Genomic DNA, 21,746 nt, shown 5'->3' with positions numbered 1-21,746 from the left:
CTGCTGGTTAAAGTCCCTTTATATTTCAGCATGTGGAAGCACTAGAATCACTGTTTACTTAGTCTTAACTAATATACTTACAAATACAAAGTCTAATAATAGAGGACTGGCCTAATTCTTTACATTTGTATGCACACAGGTTTTGTTATGTTTTCCACAGGTGATGCCATGGACTTCATAAGCTAATGGGAAGACCCCAAAAATTCTGGTTTTTGCCTTCAAACTACCTTTTATTTACACATAGTAGTGTATCATTGACTAAGATTGGCTTTTGAATACATGTGTAACATAAAACTAATCTATTTTTTCTTGGTTTTGCCTTGCAGTACAGAATTGGACAGCTGTACATGATCAGCAAGCACAGCCATGAGCAGAGTGACCGAGGGGAGGGTGTGGAAGTGGTGCAGAATGAGCCCTATGAGGATCCCAACCATGGCAATGGGCAGCTAACAGAAAAACGAGTCTATCTCAACAGGCAAGTGCAGTAAAACTCCTTCTCCCAGCACGGACTGTGAGAAAAATTTGCAAGGAAGGCAGGCAACAGCCTTTCTGTTTCAAAAGAAGATGCTCCCATGATTACCTGCTGCTTCCTGGTAGCCATGGGGAGCTGGGACAGATCAGTAGTTTGAAATAGAGGAATTGGCTGTTATCCCTTCTAGAGCATCTTCTCCATGAGAAGGAATTATAACCTGGAGTTCAGGATACACTGAAAATCAGAACTTTTGTTTTCTTTTACACTTAATTGTTTGTCATTCTGTTTTCCAAAGTCACTGGGGAGGGGAAGCCAAAAAACTAAACAACAAAACCAGCAAAGACCCACCCTCCAAGAAAAACAAAACTGAGCCCTTAAAAAGGTTTAAATTTCTCTCACCTCATAATAATGTCACAAAGCCAGCATTTTTTGCTGACTGTATTCTGCCTCAGCAAAGTTAATTGACATTATGAATGACCATTGTACAATGTCAGCCTTCTGGATCATTAGGCTTAAAGACATGGTGGAAAATTTGGGGGTTTTCTCCCTGAAGTTCCATCATGTCTTAGAGTGAAGTGTTTGTCTTCCTGTGCTGAAATGATACTGCTGAGGATCAATGTCTCCACACTCACAGGCTGGAGATGTTCAGATGTATATATTGGTGCAATATGAGATATATTGCACAATATGTTCCCATTTTTACTACTGCTGATTTAACTGAATACCACTGCTTTTCCTGAAGTCCTTCTTTTCCCCTGGGCCTGTTTCATTGTATTAAACTGATGCTCTGCAGCGTTTTTGAAGTGGGCATACAAACACTGAGGCTATTGCTTCTACACTACAAGTTCCTCCTGCACTGCAACCCTGACATATCTAACCTTAATTCAGGCCAAATTGAATCACCAGTGATGCTGCACACACACACACACACAAGAGTTCAATAATATATATCTTGCCAACATTTAATATTATTGTGACTGTAAGTGTTCTCTCACGGGCTAGATACAGGACTTGGGAAAAATCAATATATGTGTTCTGACAGTAGAGCTCCCACAAGTTGTGGGGTTTTTTAAAAATGTTTCTGGGTATTTCTTTCCTACATGTTAAAAACAAGCTTTAAGCATGGAAGAGCATATTCAGAATTGTCACTTCAGAGCAATTCAGAATGACCACAAGAACCTAAAAGCCATGTACAAACCATACTTGGGAAGCACTTGATTCCTGGTAGTGCAGGCAGTGGAACACAGGATTTCTTAGCCAAAGATGGGTACAAACATTGACAAAGCAGATCTTTGTGCCTAGAACAGCTCAGGACAGTTACCTAAAGCTGTGGTGGATGTTTAAACTCAGGTTCACTGAGTTTAATGATAATTCTAAATCCTCCATCACCAGATTTGCTATTTGAATCTGGCTGTGGTGTCACAATGCCACCAGATATTGCAGCGCTGTTGTAGCTTTGTGGAAAGGATCAGGAGGTTTCCAGGCTGCTGTGGATTTTGCTGGGAGGCCAGGATGTCCCTGGAGGATTTCACTCAAGGAGATGTGCTCCCATACAGGATGTGCTGGAAACTTCTCCTCTGCCTGCTTTGCTGAGGAACTTCCACCAGCACAGTTCTCTCCCTCAGCTTTTCTTTTTCCTGGGTCCGCTGCCCTAACAAACTTTGCTTTGCTCTATTTTGATCTGAACTGATATCTCTTAAAGAAATTTGTGACTGAACTTCATCTGGATAGAGGAGAAATAAAGAAAAGAAAAAAAAAAGCTAATGTGATCCTCATACCTGTGCTGCTGAAATAGAGATATTATCTTTTCTTGGAGTGGACCTTGGAAGAATTCATTTGTGTGTCTGTGAGTGGGACTTGCTAGCAATTCTGAGTATAATCTGTGTTTTGCTCATAAAGTTATTTTTTTCAGGATATTCTGTACTGGTGAAGATAGGTAGACAGGCAAATACGCTAAAAATAACAATAACCAAAAAAAGTGCAAAATGAGCAGATGTATATTTTCTGGTGTCAGTATAACCTTAGTTATATTTAGAATTGTTTATTGCCTCTTCTCTCCTGCTGGAGCAATGTTTTCAGAAGCTGAAAGTCTGCATCCTCTGGTATTTATAATTTAGGCATCACAGCAAAGTTTAGCAGGGGTAAGGGAAACATTCATGAAAACACTGACAGAGGCTGACAAAATAAACAGAAGATCTGATACAGAGAAGTCTATTATGCAGGATGTAAAATACTGCTTAAAAGTCTGTACACAAGAAAGGTTTGTGTAAAGAAAATAATCCAGTTTTGAGCAATGTCATCAAAGAGCAAAAGTCAATGCACTTGGCTTTGAATCTGTAGGTAATGTACTAACATCTGCATTTTGCCTCTGGACAAATAAAATATTTATATGTAGCCAGATCATGGTTAAATAAGCCTTAATGATCCCAAATGTATTTTCTTCAGAATTTTGCTAATATGGAAAGTTAATTTACTTCCTGCACACAGTTATCTAAACAGAACTATTTCAAACATTTATACTGGGGAAACTGAGGTTTGGAAGCATCTCCTGCAGTTCAGCACAGATTCAGTCTTGGCCTGAGTGCTCAGCTCAATGTTTTGCCAGACCAACACATTTGAACTGAGTCCCCCAAGCACAGGGATGTTTGTGGTGTCCAAGGTCTGCTGTCCTTGGAATAACTAGTTCTGCATCTTTTGTTCCTGGCAGCCTCAGTGCTTATAACTGAAGTCATTAAGAGAGGGTTGAAAGATGAATTAGAGTGAACTTGCCTTTTTGAATATTTCTTTTTTTCATCAGTTTTTGGTACCCTCTGTGACCAGAATGCTGGAAATGACAAATCCAAGAGCTGGGGTAAAAAAATGGTGCCACCCTTCCACAGTATTATTCAATTCCCCTTTAATGATCCCTTCCAATGGTGTATCTATGTCTTTGATTTCTGATTCTGCTGCCTTTGCACCACTGCACTGGTGAGTTTTCTTGACAGAATGAGCTCTGAGCTGTAATGTCAGTTCCATTAATTCTCTTCCCTTTTGTTATTTACTCTTCCCATCAGCAAAATGGGACTAATGCTGCCTACCAGCATCACGAGGTGTTTTGAGTGATCTGTTAATTTTAATACAAAAGCTTCCTACTCAGGAATTGCTGTTGGTAGTGTGGGAACAGCTGCGTGCCAGGTGAGCTGAGCACGAGGGTTTCAGTGCTGGCAGACAACATGAAGGAAGAAAAAAGAATCTGTAAGAGGAAATAATGGATTCAGGATCGAAGTGGACTGAAATCCCACATTTCCTCCTGACCTCTTGTTGGAGAGTGCCTCCCTGTGGCTGAGCACACGGTGCCACCGGGACACCTTGTTTGGCCTCACGTGTTGAGTGTGGCCAAAGGTCCCAGGCCATGAATCCCCAAAACGAGCAGCCTTGGTTCAGCCCACTCCAAGGTTGTTGCTCTGGCCCCGATCTGCTCCCTCTGAGAGGGGAGCACAGCTGAGGCAGAAAATGAAAATGCTCCTGAGGAGTCTGGGTGTTGCTGTCTCCCTCAAACACCTCACAAATAATGGGCATGTTTGGAAGTATCTTTATTTCTACAATACGCGTAGAAATAGTCATAGTATATTCTAAGTCATAATATATTCTAATAACATAAGTCATAAGTCATAAGATATTCTAATTTTATATTTTCTTTTTACTTTCAGCAAGCTGCCTAGCTGGGCTAGAGCAGTTGTTCCCAAAATATTTTATGTTACAGAGAAGGCCTGGAATTATTATCCTTACACAATCACAGGTAAGGAATGTGGCAGAAATGATTGCTGCTTTCTGGTTGGGGGATAGTTTAGTTTGTCTTCAGAAGCTCCAAGTTATACATTGAACTACAAGCACCAAGTCTCTTTAACAACTCCTCTTGAACTGGATATATTTTTCACCTTATATTTACTGGTATCAGGAAATTAAGATTATATAGTTAAAAACTAGAGTGTTATATCTAAGCAATTTCTTCCCAGAAAACATCAGGTGCTTGGATTCTGTCTGACATGTGTCTTTTATTGTCCCTTAGACTTAAGTCAAATATAAATTTGCAGACTATCTGACACAATCATTTTTATTATTAATGTGTATTTACTGTAAGGATCTTGCATCATTGTTTTATTTCATATTTCTCTTTTTTTTTCTTTTCCCTCTTCTTTCTTTTTTTTACAAATGGACAATTGGAAATCAGAATACACAGTAAGTTTTTCTTCCTCTTTTTATTCCAAAAATAGAAAATTGATGTAAAATATAGTAGTAAAATCCAATCAGATCTCTTCTAAATATAACTTATTTATAATGCATTCAATACTGAAACCTTATTTTAGTTATTTGTTTAAGCAATTTAAAGGGAAATTTGAAGTAATTCTAAGGGGATCCTATAAATTATTTTTCTTTATCACCTCAAAATAATTTGATGTGTTTTTACTTACTGACTCTAAGAGAGAACCTTCTATTAAAAAGGGTGAGGCTTTTAAGGTTCCAGTTGTTACATGGAGACATGAGAACAGATTTTATTTATTGGTTTATTAAGTTATAAAATGCTCATCTCTGGTATAGTATCTGGGAAACTGTACAATCTGTAGATAAAATTAAAGATAATCTGGGCACAGTGCCCAGAAAAATCATCTATTCCCTCTCGCCTAGCTAAGGCAAAATATAGCACATAAATCATGAGAAAAATTGTTTAAATATGCTGGCCTCAATAATAGCAATGTTTCCAGCAGCCTTTGGAAGGTGAGGAGGTTCCAGGTGAAGGAACCTTTCAGAAACTCCTGCTTTGATTTACCTTGAACGTCTGACTGCAGGTAAAACATAATGCAGATGTTTCTCTTAATTCTGCAGTGCTCAAAATGTTTGTGAAGATTTTTTAAAACTCATAAAGCACAGAGGAAAAAAAATTAGTGTGATAAAAAGAAAAAAATAAAGAGATTTAAAGGCTCAGATCTGAAAGCTAGAGACCAAGAGTTGCAGCTGTGATAGCCAGGTTTGAAAACCCAAAGCAACAAACTGTGCTTTCCAATATGTGCTAGAGGTACTTAGAATATTCATTTGATTTTAAATGTCCCAGAATGGACAGCAGTGATGAGGGACAGATTCTCAGCTGGTTTTGCCAGAAGAGATTTTTGGTAGGGTCTGTCAGAGTTCACATTAATTAAGGCTTACCTTTGATAGCATATTTAGTTTTAGGCTGGAAAGTTGACATTTGCTGTGTTGCACTGATATCTCTCCATGGTAAATTTTTTTCTTTAACTGAAAGTAAATTTGAATCTTTTAATGTGATTTTTTTTCTTTAACTGAGAGAGACAAGTGGGGATGATGCAAAGGGTGGTGGCAGACAGAAATATGTGTCTAAATTTGAAATGCAATACATTATTAAAGCCAAACAGCAGTGCTGTACTCAGAGAATCTGAATCAGGAGGTGATCTCTGTCTGATCTGGTGAAACAACACCTGGTGCAGGCTGGAGGAAGGTACAGCTACAGAAATGTTCCAGAGCATCAGCAGAAGTGATTGCAGTGTTGAAGAGACATGTAAAGAAAAATTAAATCAGTCCAGAAATTTAGAAGGTAGGCAAAACAATCACTAAGTGACAGTGTAACTGCCTAGGGGAGCGGGGGACTAATTACCATGGTGCAAGGAAACAGAACTAGAAGTACTGGGAGGAGATAAGGGAAACTGTACTTCAGACAAAAATCAAAAATATGTATTAATGGAGCTGATAGGCTATGAATTTATCTTCATGGAAAACAGAGACAGTGCCTTTGCCTCCAACTGTTGAATCTAGAACAAAAATGTTAAACATACCACTGGGAATAATTGCTATCCTTGTCTGGAATATTTCTCTAAATTTGATCTTCTGTATTCATTAGAGAATTCTGAAAGAAAGAATAAGCCCACAGACATTGCCCAAAATATGTAAGATAGCTTGGAAATCCTTTTCTTAAAGATCATAAATTATTTCTGAAGGGTCTGTGGGAAATGATGAGAGTCAAATTGAGCTTCATTTCAAGGAAAACTCATTCTAAAGGCAGGCCAATAATTGGATAAATAAAGCATAATCTTATCGAGTCAAGTACGTACTGCTCTGTGGCATGTTCACACCTTATTAACCTTGTAAATTCCACTCTAAATAAAGAGAAGGACCTTAAAGGCTCAGCATGTTATTTCAGTGTGTGTTAGTGCTTTGGAAGAGGATGTGAACAGCAGACTGAACCTTACTGATAGTCTTAAGGTTTTTCAGTTGCAAAATATGTAAGCTGTTGAGAAATAGAATTCAAACCCATACTCTGGCATTTAGAAATGCAGTATGGAATAATTTCATCAATCTGATTCTCCTGTGAATATTATGGAATTCATAAATACAGCCTTCTTAAAGACCTGAAATTAGGACACCTAAGAAAAAATGCTCATCAGGCATTGAAAAATAATTTTCAGAATATTGTTCTGTGCCATGGTTGTATAAAAAGCCAAGAGCAATTGGATGCATGAAAACAGGAATGGAAATTACACTGTCATGATGTTAGTCCTCTGTAATCTGGATCCAGTTATGATGGCATCTGCTTTAAGCAATGGTATTTGTTACACAGCAACCCCCTAAATCTGGCAGCAAACACCACATCTGCTACTGGGTATTGACAACCATGTTAACAACATGTAAAACAAAAGCCACACTTGAGGTAATGAGTTTAACAGAACTATTGCACAAGTGATGCTTTTGTGAGGTGCAATTTGTGCTGTAGGGTCACATCAGGAGAGCATTTGCAAATGCACCTGGTTCAAGCTGCCATACAAAAGATTTCCTCTCAGGAAGGTGACACATGGGGACTGTCCCAAGAAATGCTGTATCAGAGCTGGAGCTAATCCTTGAAAGCTTCCTGCTTACATGGAGAGGGAGGAGGAAGTCAAAAAATACTGTCAAAGCTGAAGCCAAAGGAAGTCATCCAGATTTGAGAGTACTATTTAGGGAATAAGATATTCCTGTAAAGTTCAAAGTTTTAGTGGCTGGGGTGTTACTTCAGACCTGTACGTGAGGAAATGTCTTCAAGACAGACACTGGAGCTGCTTTGGTTTTGATCTTGTCATTAGAAACCTGATATCTTGCTAAAATACATGTTTAGGTTTTATCTACAAATCCATTTATATTCTGATTAGGTTGATGTTAAGATAATAAACCTGTGATTTAGGTGCAGCAGAAATGCAGCCCTATAGGAGTAATTCCAATGGATTCTACTCCTTAAGCAATTCCAGGACTTGGGTGTGGTGAGGTGCCTCCTGCCCAGCTACACCTGCTCCTGGGCAATGGGTGCTGCTAGCTGCTGGCTTTGGAAAGAATTCCTTTGCTAGTCAGGGCCTGGGGCCTTTTTCTCCTGGAGGATGGAGACAAGATGTCTTGTAACTCTCAACAACCCCTTGTGTGCCAGCCTATCACAGCCTTCGCAAATATGTATCTTTAGTGGAAAATATTTATGCTATTCACAGTGGCAAGAACAACTGAACTTTCAGAAGGCTTTGTTATTTTTATTTCTGAGGTTGCCCAACAAGATTAGAAATAATTAACTAGAAAGCAAACTTGTGTCTACTGCAAACCAAACGAAGAAGAAATGCATAGAACTAAGTTTCTTTACCTGCATTGGGATAGTGTTAAAAAATAAATAGCACAGAGCAAATATCCATTTGACCTGCTCAAGTGACAGTGGAGATTCTGGACAAAAAAAGAGAGGAGCCTCAAGCAAACAAACAATCAGATCATGTTTGGTGACTAAACCATGGTACAAAATCTTCATATGATCAAAGAACACTGAAAATGAGCCAAAGTTTGCTCTCAAGCTGTAGTAGAAAGTGGTTAGGAAAAATACAAAAAGAATTTAAGCAAACTCTTCTGGGTTTGAAGGTGTAGTTCAAGTGTTTACCAGGGATCAGTTCAAACAGATTTGCCTGACCTGAATGGCTTTGGTGGTGCTAGCAATATTTCAGTTCTGGGGCTGAAATTTAAAAACAGCTGGAGAATTTTTTTGTGCATAATTTATGGACAATTGTTAGTTTCACAATTATATAGACAAAACAAACATTAAAATGGCATTGTTTGGTTTGTACAAGGAGGAGGAGCATTCCTTCAACATGCCAAAGTCCCAAACATCCTGATGAATAGAATATAAACCCAGAATATATATGAAAATCAGTTATGGAACAGAAAGCAGGAGACAACAATTCCTTTGATGAATTATCACAATGACATTTATTCTTCTACAGCAAATGACTGAGGAAAATAAAATTATGTCATCTGGTATGTGTCAAGGCCCCAGAGTGAGAGTTGCTAAATGGTCCATTACTGACCTGCTGGTTTCTGATTACTTTTGAGAACAGGCATGTTTTGTGCTTCACTTAGCTGCTGGTTTATCCATGAAGTAAATTATCTGGAAGGAATGTTTTTGTATTGTTATTTTTATAATGAGATGACTTGAGAAGGAAAACAGTTGCTTCAGATAAACATTGCTGTAGTTTTTTCCTGTGTTCTCCTTATCTGATTACCAGCCCTTGAAATTTGGATCTAACCCCTCACTCTTCAAGGCTGAAACTTTGCTGCAGGTTGAGGATTTGAAAAGTCTGCATCAAAAATGCAGTACAAAGAATCCATACTGCAGGATTAGAGCCTAATGCAAAGTTACTACCAGCATCCTCCCATCTTATCCCCCCAGCTCAGAAAACAGGCTCACTGATGCCATTGTCCTGGGAAAACACAGATTTATTTCCCTTAGTAGAGGTTCCAGCAAAAGGAAGGACCTCTGTAGTATTTACAAGAAAAAAATAATACATTTTTTTAGAGAGTTCCAAACCCATTTTCTCATTTAATAGCTTAATCCCTTTGAAACAAGTAACTCACAGTGCTTGGGAGAATTCCCCTTTTTCCAGCACTGCCTTATTCCAAAGCAATCCAGCCCCCTCTCTGATAGATGAGACTGTCATTTCCACTTGTGCACGCTGCTTTTCACTTCATTTCTTCTTCAATAAGCAGGTTACTGTTCCCATGTATCAAAGAAAGAGATCCTGAGGGAAGGCAAAGCCAGAGATAAGAATTTTATAGCAGTTGGAGGCAACTTGTTACTCATCATTCCATCTCCAGGTTATTGTATACAATACAAACAATGGTTTTCTTCCTTGCCTTGTTTATGAGAGCTTTGCTCCCTTGTTTATTTTTAAGCCCTGTTTTTGCATTGTTCTTTTTCTTTCCACTCAACAGCACTTTTGTTTGCTGTTTGCCACCTTCCTGTGCTTATCTTGCTTTCCAAATTCTCCTCCCTCTCTCTGAGTCACATCTTCCAAATGCCATCACCCTGCCCAGCCCTTTCCGTCTATTCTCTTCCAACCTTGTCACCCTGATTGATGCTGGTTTGTGCCTGGGTGACCTGATCACACAGCAGCTCTGTCTGCAGCAATCTGAGGGGAGTCAATAACTCCCCATTGTCCATTTTCCAAAAAATATTTAATATTCCACCTCCCATCACCCCACAGTCCCACATCCCCTTTGTCGCTTACAAAAAAGTTTGGGCTCCATTTCTTTCCCAGGTTCTTGTTCTTCAATAAAGAAATGCTGTTGTTACCTCCTGAGTAGCAAAACAGTGCCCAAAACTTTGACTTTAAAGGATGTGATATATGGGAGTTACCCTATGGAAAAGATTTCATTTGCTTGAACACTCTCACCTCATTGTAGCAGCCACTTTGTTCTTTGTCTTTAGGCTCTGTGGAGATCACTCTCTAAAAATCCAGTTCCACCTGTGTTGTCAAAATAATGCATATGTGATCATATAAAAAAATCATCAGTCTGAGAACTGGTGGAAGATGAGAGAGAACATTTGCATGAAATGTCTGCCTTGCTGGGCTTTTATGTTAAGATTTAGGGAAATATGCTTCTGCTGCTTAAAAAAAAAAAGTGGGATTAATTTTTACTGTGCAGAAATAACTGCCAAGGATTGTGGATTAATATTCACAAGGAACAGGAGAGGTGAAGAGCAAGGATGAGGTCTCTAGCAGGTCTTTGAACATTCTGCAGGCAGAATCCACATGGAAAATGAAACCAGCTGCAACAGCATTGATGAACTGGCATTGCTCACACAAAGCAGGTTCCAGAGGGTGAAGAAGCCTCTCCCAGACCAAGATATTTGCTGACAATTGCAGTAACTCTCACAGCCACCTCAGGTGTAATTACTACACCAAGGTGAATTTGACATTAAATGATTGTCACACCCTGCATGTGTTTGACTGTCTCTTTAAGACTTTGCCAAGTGTTTTGGCACACTTCGGTTCTACCCTGTTCTTGTAAGTGTTGCTTATTGCTATGGCAACGCTAATCAATCATGGTGCTAAAAATAGGCCTTGCGTTTTTCAAGAGGTTATATGTAGGGAATTGCAAACACAACTGGGGGCTGTGCTTTCCATATGCTGCTTTCATTCCCTTCATTCTAACATGGAAATGCCCCTGCTCATGCTGGTAATTACTGGTTCACTCTCCTGTTATTGCACTGGTGCTCTCTTGAGCCTTAAACCTCTCCTAGTTCTTCCAAAATTGAGGTGCCAAATATAGAAAGTTTAGGAGAACAAAAAAAAAACCCTGAATATTCCCCTTATTTGTTTTTGAGTGTCACAGGTGTGCTAGGGTATAAAGATTTTTAAAGCAGTTTATAAGACATCTAAAAAATCTGGAGGTGACAATACCTGGAGATGCCTCCTTTGAGAGCTTTTCACAAAGACACCTTATCATTAAAGACACTGTGACTGAAGATTTTGAATCATTCTGTAGAACTTAGGTTTAATTTCAAGTTAAAGTTTGAATTTGCCACTATTTTGTTCTCAAGAGGACCCTTGCAAGCTGTAGAGGCAGTGAAATGGAGAGCTGGAAACAGCGCCCTGTGCATTCCTGTGTGTGCTCGGGATCGATCGCCTCCAGGTCAGTGCTGGAAGAACAGAGGCCCCAGAGGAGGCAGAGCAGAAAGGGAGCGGTGCTCAGAAGAAAATAAGAATCTCCTAAAAGGTTTATTACCTACTATTCACTCCCCAGTTTGTTTCTGACTGTTGCATAACAATTTTAATCCCCAGTTAAGTAAATACACCGCCACTTGAGGGGAAAAACCCAACTTTTTGCACGATGAATAATAGTCTTTTGAATGATGCATAAACAGTTTTCTGGTTCTGCCAGAGCCCTCTGCCAATTAGTCAGAGTGCAGCTGATGAATCATGAGACACATTCTGTGAAATGTTCAAAAACTTGGACCCTGCTAAGTGTTCCTGTAAGGCAGTGAGACCCCCCACAGCTGCTGGAGCACTGGTTGCCAGCCAGTTGAGTTTCTGAGAGAGACTTTTGCGGTGGAGGACTTCTGGTGAATTTGAATTTTCATTTGGGGTAAACCCATGTTGCCATTTATAATCTCAAATTAGGTTGTTACAGTTCTCTCCTTCATACTAAACACCCAGGGAGGCTGCCTGTGGGTGGCTTTACAGAAAGTGGCTCTCTAATGAGGTGGCTTGAGGTAAATGGCACCATTCTATGCTAGTCTAAGGAACCTTGGTCTTTTCTTAATTCTTCTTTTTGAAATACAAGGTTAGAAGACCTCTTGTTTTAATTAGAGTTTAGCTTCTGGGTCACAGGAATCAACAGCCAGACTCAAGCAGTGGCTTGTTGAGCTGCTCCAGGCAGCCCAGTGCAGCCTCATGTTCAGCGCATGGAACGGTGACATTTCGGTGTCATGACCTGACTCATTGCTGGCAACCTCCTGACAGTGATTGAAATAGCGGGCATTTCTTTAATACCAAGGTCAAAGGGAAATCTGACATTTGCTTTTATTCATAATTCCCTCTGAAACTGCAGCTGTGCTTCAGATCAACAGTGTGGAGGGGGTTTTGCCTTCCATGGCGCCAGAACCTTGTTTTGAAGAATCTGTCTCACTTGTTTTTTCAACAAGGATTGATTCTAGATGTGCTTATTGATAGTGGGTATCAGAAGACGACTGAACAATGACTTGTTGGGTGATACCCACTGAAGGAGGGATGAATTTGCTGCAGTCTCCAAGGAGCTGCCTTAGATTTCAGCTGTTGCACTACACCTGGCTCCTAAACCCCCTCTTCCCTTACTCACCAGCCCCTCCCTTGAGGAACTCTCTGAATGTTTTCAAGCCTGGACTTGGACCAGCAGCAGTGTGAGCACTGAGGTGTCCAAACACCCTCATTGTATAACCTGGATGCACAGCCCATGGAGGAGTCATTTGCCACAGGGGATTAGTGATGCATCACACAAGGAACAGGCAGTTAATACAGGGAAAGCCTTGGTGACTAATAGGGAAGATGCTGAACTGGTGTCATTCAGAGCTGGTTAGACAGCTGTTCTATCTGCCTGTCTGAAAACTTGCTTTGAAAGAACTGTGAAATGATAAATAAAATATATTTGAAATATTTATTATGATGGGATTATGTTGCCTAGTATTACAAATTCTAGTCTTCATAAGCCAACTAAGCTAAGAAATCCTCAGAAAAATAAATTTATTCCCATGTAAATACAAAATATTAATCTTTAACAGGAAAACATTGGTGTGTTCCTCTTTTTTCTTTTCTTTTTTTTTAATAAAGATTTATTTGGATTTAGTAAAAAGAAATTTTCACAGGGATTCATAATCCGTGAAATCCATAATAATTTCATTAATAGGAAATTATGCTAAAATTCATTTCTCACTGAAAATTAAGAAAAAGCCCTCACATATGAAAACATTGCTGTCTGTTTGGTCAGGATCTGCATCTGGTGAAGTGTCCTTGGGTTTTTCTATATGGGGATAGACTGGTCTATAATGAGGGATATCTAGTTGCTCTCAAGATCTTAAGTGAATTGAATTTCTAACAAGACATTCAGGACATTCATACTCTTGGGCATAGTGAGCATGAAAACCATTGCATCTAATTATTCCAGACTGCTTATACTGATTTATTTATATCTTCATTATAATTTTCAACTTTTAGATAGAATCTCTGGATCCCTCCAGAATCATCAAACCTTTCAGGTTTACTTTCTGGGAACATTTTTTCTTGAAGTAATCTCAAAAAAATAAGAGAGGTGATACCAAAAGGGATGTACTGAATGTGCCAGCTGATGAAGCAAGGCATATTTCTTGTGTAAAACATATTTTTCTTTTGTTGCAGTGTTCGTTTTTGCCTAAATTCTCCATTCATATAGAGACAAAATATGAGGACAACAAAGGAAGCAATGACAGTGTAAGTATGGCACCTTGTGCAAAAGTTGATTTAATCCTCTGTGTTAACCACAGTCTGTCTGGGGCCTGGAGGTCTCTCAGTTTGGGAAAAAGGCCCCATCAAACCTGTGCCTTCGCCCCTCCCTGGGTGTCCTGCTCTCAAGCAGCTGCAGAGGAGTTACCTCTGAAGTACCAGGAGATGAAAGATCTGTGTACACACCTTCCTTTCTGCCTCTTCTATTCTATTTGTTCCTTCTCTAAACACAACATCATTTACATATGTGAATTTAGTCGTGATGAACATTTATGGAAAGTAAAGAAAAGATGACTGGGGATTTTTTGGTCTGCTTTTGTTCCACTTTCTGTATTTCACATTATTATCTCTGAATAAAGGGGGTTGAATTCCAAGGAGGTGTCAGGAAGAGCAAACAGGAAACTAAACAATGGTCAGAGTTGAGAGATCTCAGAAAGCAGCTTGGGGAACAATGGCTGTGCACTTAGGTGATGCTTCTGGCAGTCACTTACCCAAAGTTAAAAATTTTCAGAGCTAGAACTTAGATATGAGAAGGACAATTAACTGTGTAAAATCCTCTGTAGAGGAAGGGTGGGAATGAGCAGCCAGCAGCTGCTGATCAGAGAGGCTCAGGAGCCCAAGGCAGGAGGTCAGTCAGACTTTGCTGTGCAGAGAGCAAAGCAGAGTCTGCTTTTTCCTTCCAAAAAAAAAAAAAAAAGAATAACTTTCACTAAAGCCCAGCATGTAAAGATTGAACCCTTGGGTTCATACACAAATATGTTTCTTCCTGTTTCATTTTGGTATGCATTGGTTGCAGACTTACGGGAAGAGGTTTCTTGTAGGCATGAAAAGTTTAAATGTCAGGAAATTTGAGCTGTAAAACAGAGACCCAATGATGGGGTGTCTGAACTCATTCTTGAAAAGGAAAAAGGCAGTCAAGCAGATTTTAAGAGGTCTGAGCACAGCCTTCCAGTGTTTTGGGGTATCCCTCCAGCAGCTTTGGTAAGAGAAGGTGTTCTGTTCTCCAGGTGGGAGGTACATTTCCCTCAGCCCCCTGGGGCTGCCTGTTCATGAGGCTGACAGCTGTTGCACTGCTTATGGCAGAATAATTACATGTACAAGAACAAGGTGGAATTTGGAATAATGCTTTTGGCATGCAGACACTTTCCCACTGGGAACATGACAGGGATCATCTATTAACCACCAGATACCAACAACTCACTGTGGCTGCCTCTGTAAGCCAGATCAGTGTGTGAGTTAAAAAGAAGTGTATTACATTACCAGCTAGATGAACATTGTGTAATTTATGCACTTTTTAATGTTCACTTCTGTTTTTTGGCAGCACTTTAATTCAGAGCAAGCCCACACCTTTGGTTTTGGGGGGCGCAGACTAATTTTCTGGTGCATTATAATGTCAGCAGTGAGCAGACATGGTCTGGGCTGCTGTCTGACAGAGGAAGAACTGGAGCTATTTAAGCAGAGTGAATTCTTTCAGTGTGTCAGCTTGTGGCTAAAATACTGTGAATCAAGCCCTGAACAGTATCCAGCCAGGGAATTCAGATGAAAGTGGCACAGAGGTGGGATACTCCAGTGATGTAAATCAAAGAAACTCTATTCTGCTTGAATCCAGCTCTTCCAATGTCATTTTTACCAGACTGCCAGGGGGGTAATATCACATTACCTTTCTATTGCAGCACCTGAGTCACAGACTAAGCCAGTGTTTGCCTAGATTAAGAGATTTCACTGACCCCTGCTTGAACTGAGGAGGAGAAAGAGCCGCTGAATTAGAGGGTTGCACTCCAGCCCTAATTTCCCTGATTTTGTAATTCTGAGAGCTGTGCTGTTCCCTGGTGGGAACACAGTAAACCAATGGAAGATCTACATTTTTGTGCTCCCATGACCTTTATCTGGGACCACAGACATGGCTGGTACAGCACTGAAATGCTGGAAGGTTCCTAAATATGGAGAGGCTTCTGTTAATCCAAACACCTTGGAACTAGGAGCAGGAGTCAACCTCATTTCCATTGCTCAATGGGCAGGCTTAAACCTCCCTTAAGGACTTGCAAAGTGCATTTCTCCTTTGTGTCAGACTCGTTTAGATTAAATGTCACTGTTTGTCTGAGTAGAAAACAACAGGAAACATAGCACCCATTCCTATAGATTTCCATAGATACACTGTATTTTCCTTCATTGCAACTATCAGCCTTATCTGATGAAGAAATAATGAATCCAAAAAAAACTTCTCTAAATTTTGCAGTTGTAATGCAAAATAGACTGAATGAATATTAATGTTACAGTAATGAGGGCAATAATACAAATCTGATTTTAACTCAGCTATTTCTCAATGTATTTTTTTAGATCATAGAGATTTTTTTAAATCTTTGCACTCTGATCTATTCTTCATTTCCATCCTGCCTGATAAAGTAGGTATTGATTGTGAAAAGCAATACTTGGACATAAGGATACTAAAACTAATTCCACTGATCCATGGAAGAAAGCAATATAAATGGTCTTGGGTTCCTGTCATTTGGTAGGCTGGGATATTATTAGAATTATTTCATTTAACGTGTTGTGTTGTCTGGTATAATTCTACCTAATTATTGCAATATATCTTGATGCAAAGTTCCTACTGAATTTTCTTCCCATTTGGCATGACAGAAGATAGTAGTAATACTAGTGAAAGATGGTATCTGCTCTGGAATCTGATTTTTCTATGTCTTAGAATTCATTTTAATTTATTTTAAATGTGTTAAAGCATTCTTGTTCCAATCTGTTAAACTTTGCGGTTGATTTGCACAAATATAAACACTGACAGAAAGAACAATGGACAATAAATGTCTTTATTTAGGCAACCTTGTGTAGTAGTGCAGAACCATAAATCCACTGAGCTGTGATTTCAGTGCTCAGAGCAGCTGATTTTAATGTATCTCATGTAGTTGTTCCATGGCAACTCTATTCTTAGAAAAACAGAGCCAGTGTTGGATGAGCATGTGAGTACATCAAATATTGTCCTTGCTACCTTGTAGCTTTACAGCTTCATTAACACTGTCAGAAACTGGACCAGTGAGTCAGGCCAGTCACTATTTCCTCTTGCAGATCTTTTAAATTAAAAATCAACTTCTTAAAGAGAAATTTTATTTAGATTTTACTTTTATTTTAAATTACAAAATGGAATTTTTAAAAATTAGAATGGAGATGGAAATTACAAGGGAGGTGGCATCTGTAGAGTCCATTAAAATATTGCTTCTCTTTGTGCCCTGAGCTGCTGCCATTGGGCCGTGCTGGGCAGAGGGAAGTGCAGGTGCCTACAGCCAAGAGCCTCAGTGGGCACTGAGCAGTGCAAAAGGGCACAGTAATCACACCCTTCTCCCAAAGCAAAATTTGCACTTTGGGAATTTGAAGATAGATAGATAGATAGATAGATAGATTAGATAGATAGATGGATAGATAGATAGATAGATAGATAGATAGATAGATAGATAGATAGATAGATAGATAGATAGATAAAGCCTGTATACTGAATATTTAAAACATAAGGGACATCCTTACAGACAGAATTCTTACAGATATCTCTGAATGAAGTGGTAGAAATGCAGGCAGGAGGGTGGGAGTTACTTCTTGTGTGTCAATAAATTGGGTGTGTTCTTTCCATAAGAACACTTCCTTAAGCTCTTTTTTTATTTGAACAGGTATTTTCTTTCAACAGTCCATTGACTGCTCAGTGTTTGTGTCACAAAGGACTAATTTAGTGGAAGTGTCATCTCCCTCTCACTGTTTCAGTGTGCACCACAGACACAGGTTTTGTCTTTTTCCTTTTCGTGGGGAATGCACCAACTGTGCATTGCAATCAGCTGTGTTGATTACAGCCACACCATATGGCTGCAGTGGCTGCTGCAATCAGTGCCCAGCCATGTCACACATGGCAGAGCCACACTGTCCCTGCCTGTCACCCTCTGCTACTGGGGAAATGTCTGCGAGGCAGTGAAGGTACTGCAAAGGCAGGCTGGGGACAGACACTGCTCAGGCAAATCACAGAGACATTCCATTTTCCTATTTGTTGCACCAAGATCATTATGTTTGACTGATTTCTGTTGATTTGTTTTGTTTTGTTTTTTAGGCACAGAATTAATTGCTGCTGATATTTGGGCAGTGATTTTTTGCCATCTGATGGTGTCTGGGGAAAGCAAAACAAAAAAAAGTACAGCTTGTCAAATAATTCAAAGGTTGTCAATAAGGAAAATTCACTGTATGTAAAATTTCCTGTGCCTTGCTCTTCGTAGCATAACATTTTTCTCTGGAAAACTCAGTATCTGGATCTTGATTATGAAGCTAAAGTAAAATAAATTTTAGATATGGCAGCTAAAAAGAAAATCCATTTCTAGTTTGGTTGAGTTTAGGGTAGTTTTTTCCTCTATTTTTGTCTCCTATCTTAGTAATGTGGAACTAGGTTGTAACAAACTTGAATATAGCACATGGAAATTAAATGTAAATTCACTATTTAAGGCAACTGCCATGAAACACTGATTTCAGCTGAAAAGGATTCAGCTGTGCCCTGGTTTAACCTGCACCACAGGATCTCATTCTGGAAACTGTCAAAAGGATTGCTGGGCATCACTCAAAATATGGCAAAGTCAGAGCAAGGGACACTTTTAGGGTGATTTTATTTGCACCTGGACTTTGCCTGTATGATGGTACTGAGTATCCCATAATTTGCAATGATTTTATGATGCTTTTCCCCCCTCTAAAAAGTCTGAAAAGATAAAGGCAAGCAAGTGGAAAGGTTGGTCTGGAATTCCTCCTGAGGGAAGAGCTCTCTCTGTTGAACTGCAGCTCCTGTGTCCCAAGCACATATGGCTATCACAGAACATATGACAAGGCCCACACTGACAGAGTGTGAACAAGTGAGGTGGTTGTGCCTCTACTTTTTCATTTTTCTAAATGAACTACTGAAGTTAGTCAGTAAATCTGGCACTTGAACTGGATGTGACTTTAAAAACTAATCCCAGTAAATATTATAGTCTATTGAGGTCTTGGAAGCACAGCTACTTTGACATAATTACATAAAAATCCAGTTCTCTGTCCAGAAAGCACAAATCTTAATGAGATATTTTATAAGCGATGGAATAATAGGGGAGTCATGACATGGAGATCAAAAGGAGCAGAGAGCAAGGCTGCAGATAAATATATAACTGCCTCTCCCACTCTGTGGCACACAGGGATATTCCCAGCCAGTTCAGGGAGCCAAATTTTCTCTTCTCAAAGACAGATTCACTCTTTTTCCATAGAAAAATTGCTCCCAATTATGTGTGTCCACATAAATAATTTTATCCCAGGAACAGGTTTGAAATTGGTCAGTTCCTGTAATCTCTGCCCAAATAAATCTCAAAAAGAAATTAGGGAATTTGGAAGCAGCTGACATTGGAGCATGACTTACTGAAAAGTCACACACTGAATAAACTCCATGGTTCAAGTTCTGAGTTCTGAGGAGTTTTCCTTCAGAAAAGTGGAGCAGGTGACACAACCTGCTCAAGGTGTGCAGCAACACACTGAGGAGCAGCCAGTGGTTCTGGCCATGGCAATCTACAGAGATGAGAATTTCAAGGTGGAGAGTATATTTTGGGCATTTTTCTAATGGAAGAAAAGGATTATTCTTGCAGTCCTCACCACAATTACAGCCCTGCCATGAATTAGCTGTCTCTTTACGGCCTTCTGACCACAAACTCCTTCTGTTTAGGCTGGGGAAAAAAGCACTGTGTAGTAATGACAGAGCCAAACACCTTTCCAGCTGGTAATCCCTTGGATGGTTCCTTTGCTCTTGAAGATGGAAAACAAACATCACAAGAGACAATCATGTATTATGAAACAAAGCCAAGCCAGAGGCACAGATGTGACTCTTGGAGTCCTGGTGGTGCAGATGAGAGAGCAGTTTGCCAGTCTGGATGGAATAAATGCATTCAACAGAAATTGGCTTTATGCTGTTTATATCCAATCCAGGTCAGCTGTGGAGATTGGCCATAAAAGTTATATTTTAGATTAACTACATCTGAATAAAATTGAAGTCAGCAACTTAGCCTAAACACAGAAAAAAATAAACAAATAGGAAAAAATGCTTGTAGAAAAGAGGATATTAAATTTCCATCATATCCTAACCTGACTTTCTGTTCTGGCTGTGGCTACCAGGAGAATGGAAGTTGCTAGCAAAGCATGTGCCAGGACATGTCCTTGCAGGGCAGGAGGGAAACAAAGGAATAAAATTTAAGTTCACCAGTCCTTACATTTCTGCAATATCCTGGATGAGCTGTTATTCTTGAGGTTCTGGAATCACCTGCCTCAGGGGATTTTGTGGGTTTTTCTTTTGATTTCTAGTTGGTTAATTGGTTGTGTTTGAGCTTGGTTGGTTGGTTGAGTGGTTGGTTGGTTGGTTGGTTGGTTGGTTGGTTGGTTGGTTGGTTGGGGGGTTTAATGGTTTTGGGGTTTTTGTTGGTTGTTTTGTTGTTGTTTTGTTTGAAGTTCTTTTTGTTTGGTTGGGGTTTTTTTGGCTTTTTTGCATTTTCACCAGAAGAAACCACTGACAGTCATAAAGACCCAGCTGAAACCTTTCTCCCACTTTCTGTCATTCTGTGGGTGATGTAGTCTAAATCATGCTGAGTTTTCATTCCTCTTAGGAAAGGGAAGTATATAAATGTTTGTTGTAAAAAAGCTGTCACATTACTCCCCCCAAAATAAAACCAAAACCCACGGCAAAAAGGCCACTTCAGTCTGAATGTTACTGTTTGTTTTCCATTCAATTGTGTATTTTAATCTCAATTAATTACTTGGCTTCCAAAAGTAAAGCCTGTCCAGTTCTTTCCAATATAATATTTAATATTCTGTCTTCTACATCATCTTCTTAAGGATACAGATTGTTCTCGCCATTGAGTTTCTGCACATTTGCAAATACAGTTGCACAGATTGAGAGCCTTATGCTTCTTTTTGTGGCCTTTAATCTTTTCCTTTAAAACTTTTAAGTTTCTTTAGTGTCTTTGATCCCAGCCACAATAAACCCATCCTCCCTACAGGGTTTCAGGCAATCCAAGATTCTGTGGCTAAGAGAGGCAATAAGAGAATTAGACCTAAGAAAGAAATCAGTCTTGTTCTCTAATGACTTCTTATTTTCAACTGCTGATAGAATGAGTAGATTAAATCTCTAGCTGCAAATCTTGTGAGGACAATCTGAGAAAGGGAGAAGCATAAATTATTAGACAACAAGTTCTGCTGGCAAAGGGAAGTAAGAATGTCATTCAGCAAACTTCTGGAATAAAGGAAATGGTCACAGACAGCCTCAGCAGTGAATAAGGCATCGTTGAAATGGTTGAAAAATTCCTCCTGGTTTTGACAGATTGGCAAAGGCATCTGTCATCCCCACTTCCATCACAGCATTTTAAAGAGAGAAAGGAATTTAGAACTATTTTCATATGAGGTGAAATATGTGGATCAAGTCTGGGACAGAGCAGGGCACATTTCTTTGGATAAGATACTGGGTAATAATCTCCATTTAGGCAGTTGCAAATGGGCAGAGATTTGCATGTGCTTGAATTTATGGGGCTTGTGCCTAAACCATGGACAGATTGAAAGCCTCAGCTGATCTGCTAATGTCCACTTAAGTCCCATTTCCATTATTTTAGAGAGATTATGGTGAAATGCATCTTATTCCAGAAATAGTTCAACTGATTTCATCAGGGGCTGCTTTGTATTTCTGAATTTGTTTAGGAAAAAAGCAAGTGAGGAAGCTTATAAAAGGTGACCTATATTATATATATAAACACAGAAGTGATTGACATCAATGTACCCAATTCAGAGAAGGAGCACTACAGGAGAAGGGCTTTCCTTCAAAGTTCCACGTTGTTCAAATAATTAACATAATTTTTTGCAAAAGAACAATTGGAGAAGTATAATAATACAAATAAAACCAGGCTGGAGTTTCTCAGTTCTTCAGCAGTTTCAGATGTGTGAATATGTTACATCCAGCTCAG

At 39.4% G+C, this 21,746-nt stretch overlaps 1 protein-coding gene across 1 annotated transcript in view; it reads left to right on the top strand.

Moving 5' to 3' along the window:
• Positions 1 to 330: 330 nt before the first annotated feature.
• The window catches only part of PITPNC1 (phosphatidylinositol transfer protein cytoplasmic 1), a 42,289-nt gene continuing 20,873 nt past the window's right edge, over positions 331 to 21,746 (top strand). Inside the window, exons 1-4 of the mRNA XM_031060929.1 lie at positions 331 to 475; positions 4,162 to 4,250; positions 4,683 to 4,690; positions 13,672 to 13,743. Coding sequence (XP_030916789.1) covers positions 348 to 475; positions 4,162 to 4,250; positions 4,683 to 4,690; positions 13,672 to 13,743 — 297 coding nt within the window. The 5' untranslated portion in view covers positions 331 to 347. The remainder of the gene's footprint in view (positions 476 to 4,161; positions 4,251 to 4,682; positions 4,691 to 13,671; positions 13,744 to 21,746) is intronic.

This window comes from Geospiza fortis, unplaced genomic scaffold, assembly GCF_000277835.1.
Source record: "Geospiza fortis unplaced genomic scaffold, GeoFor_1.0 scaffold221, whole genome shotgun sequence".
In the NCBI taxonomy this organism is placed as follows: domain Eukaryota; kingdom Metazoa; phylum Chordata; class Aves; order Passeriformes; family Thraupidae; genus Geospiza; species Geospiza fortis.
Note: the sequence above shows the minus strand (reverse complement) of the source record. Positions and strands in the feature narration are given on the sequence as shown.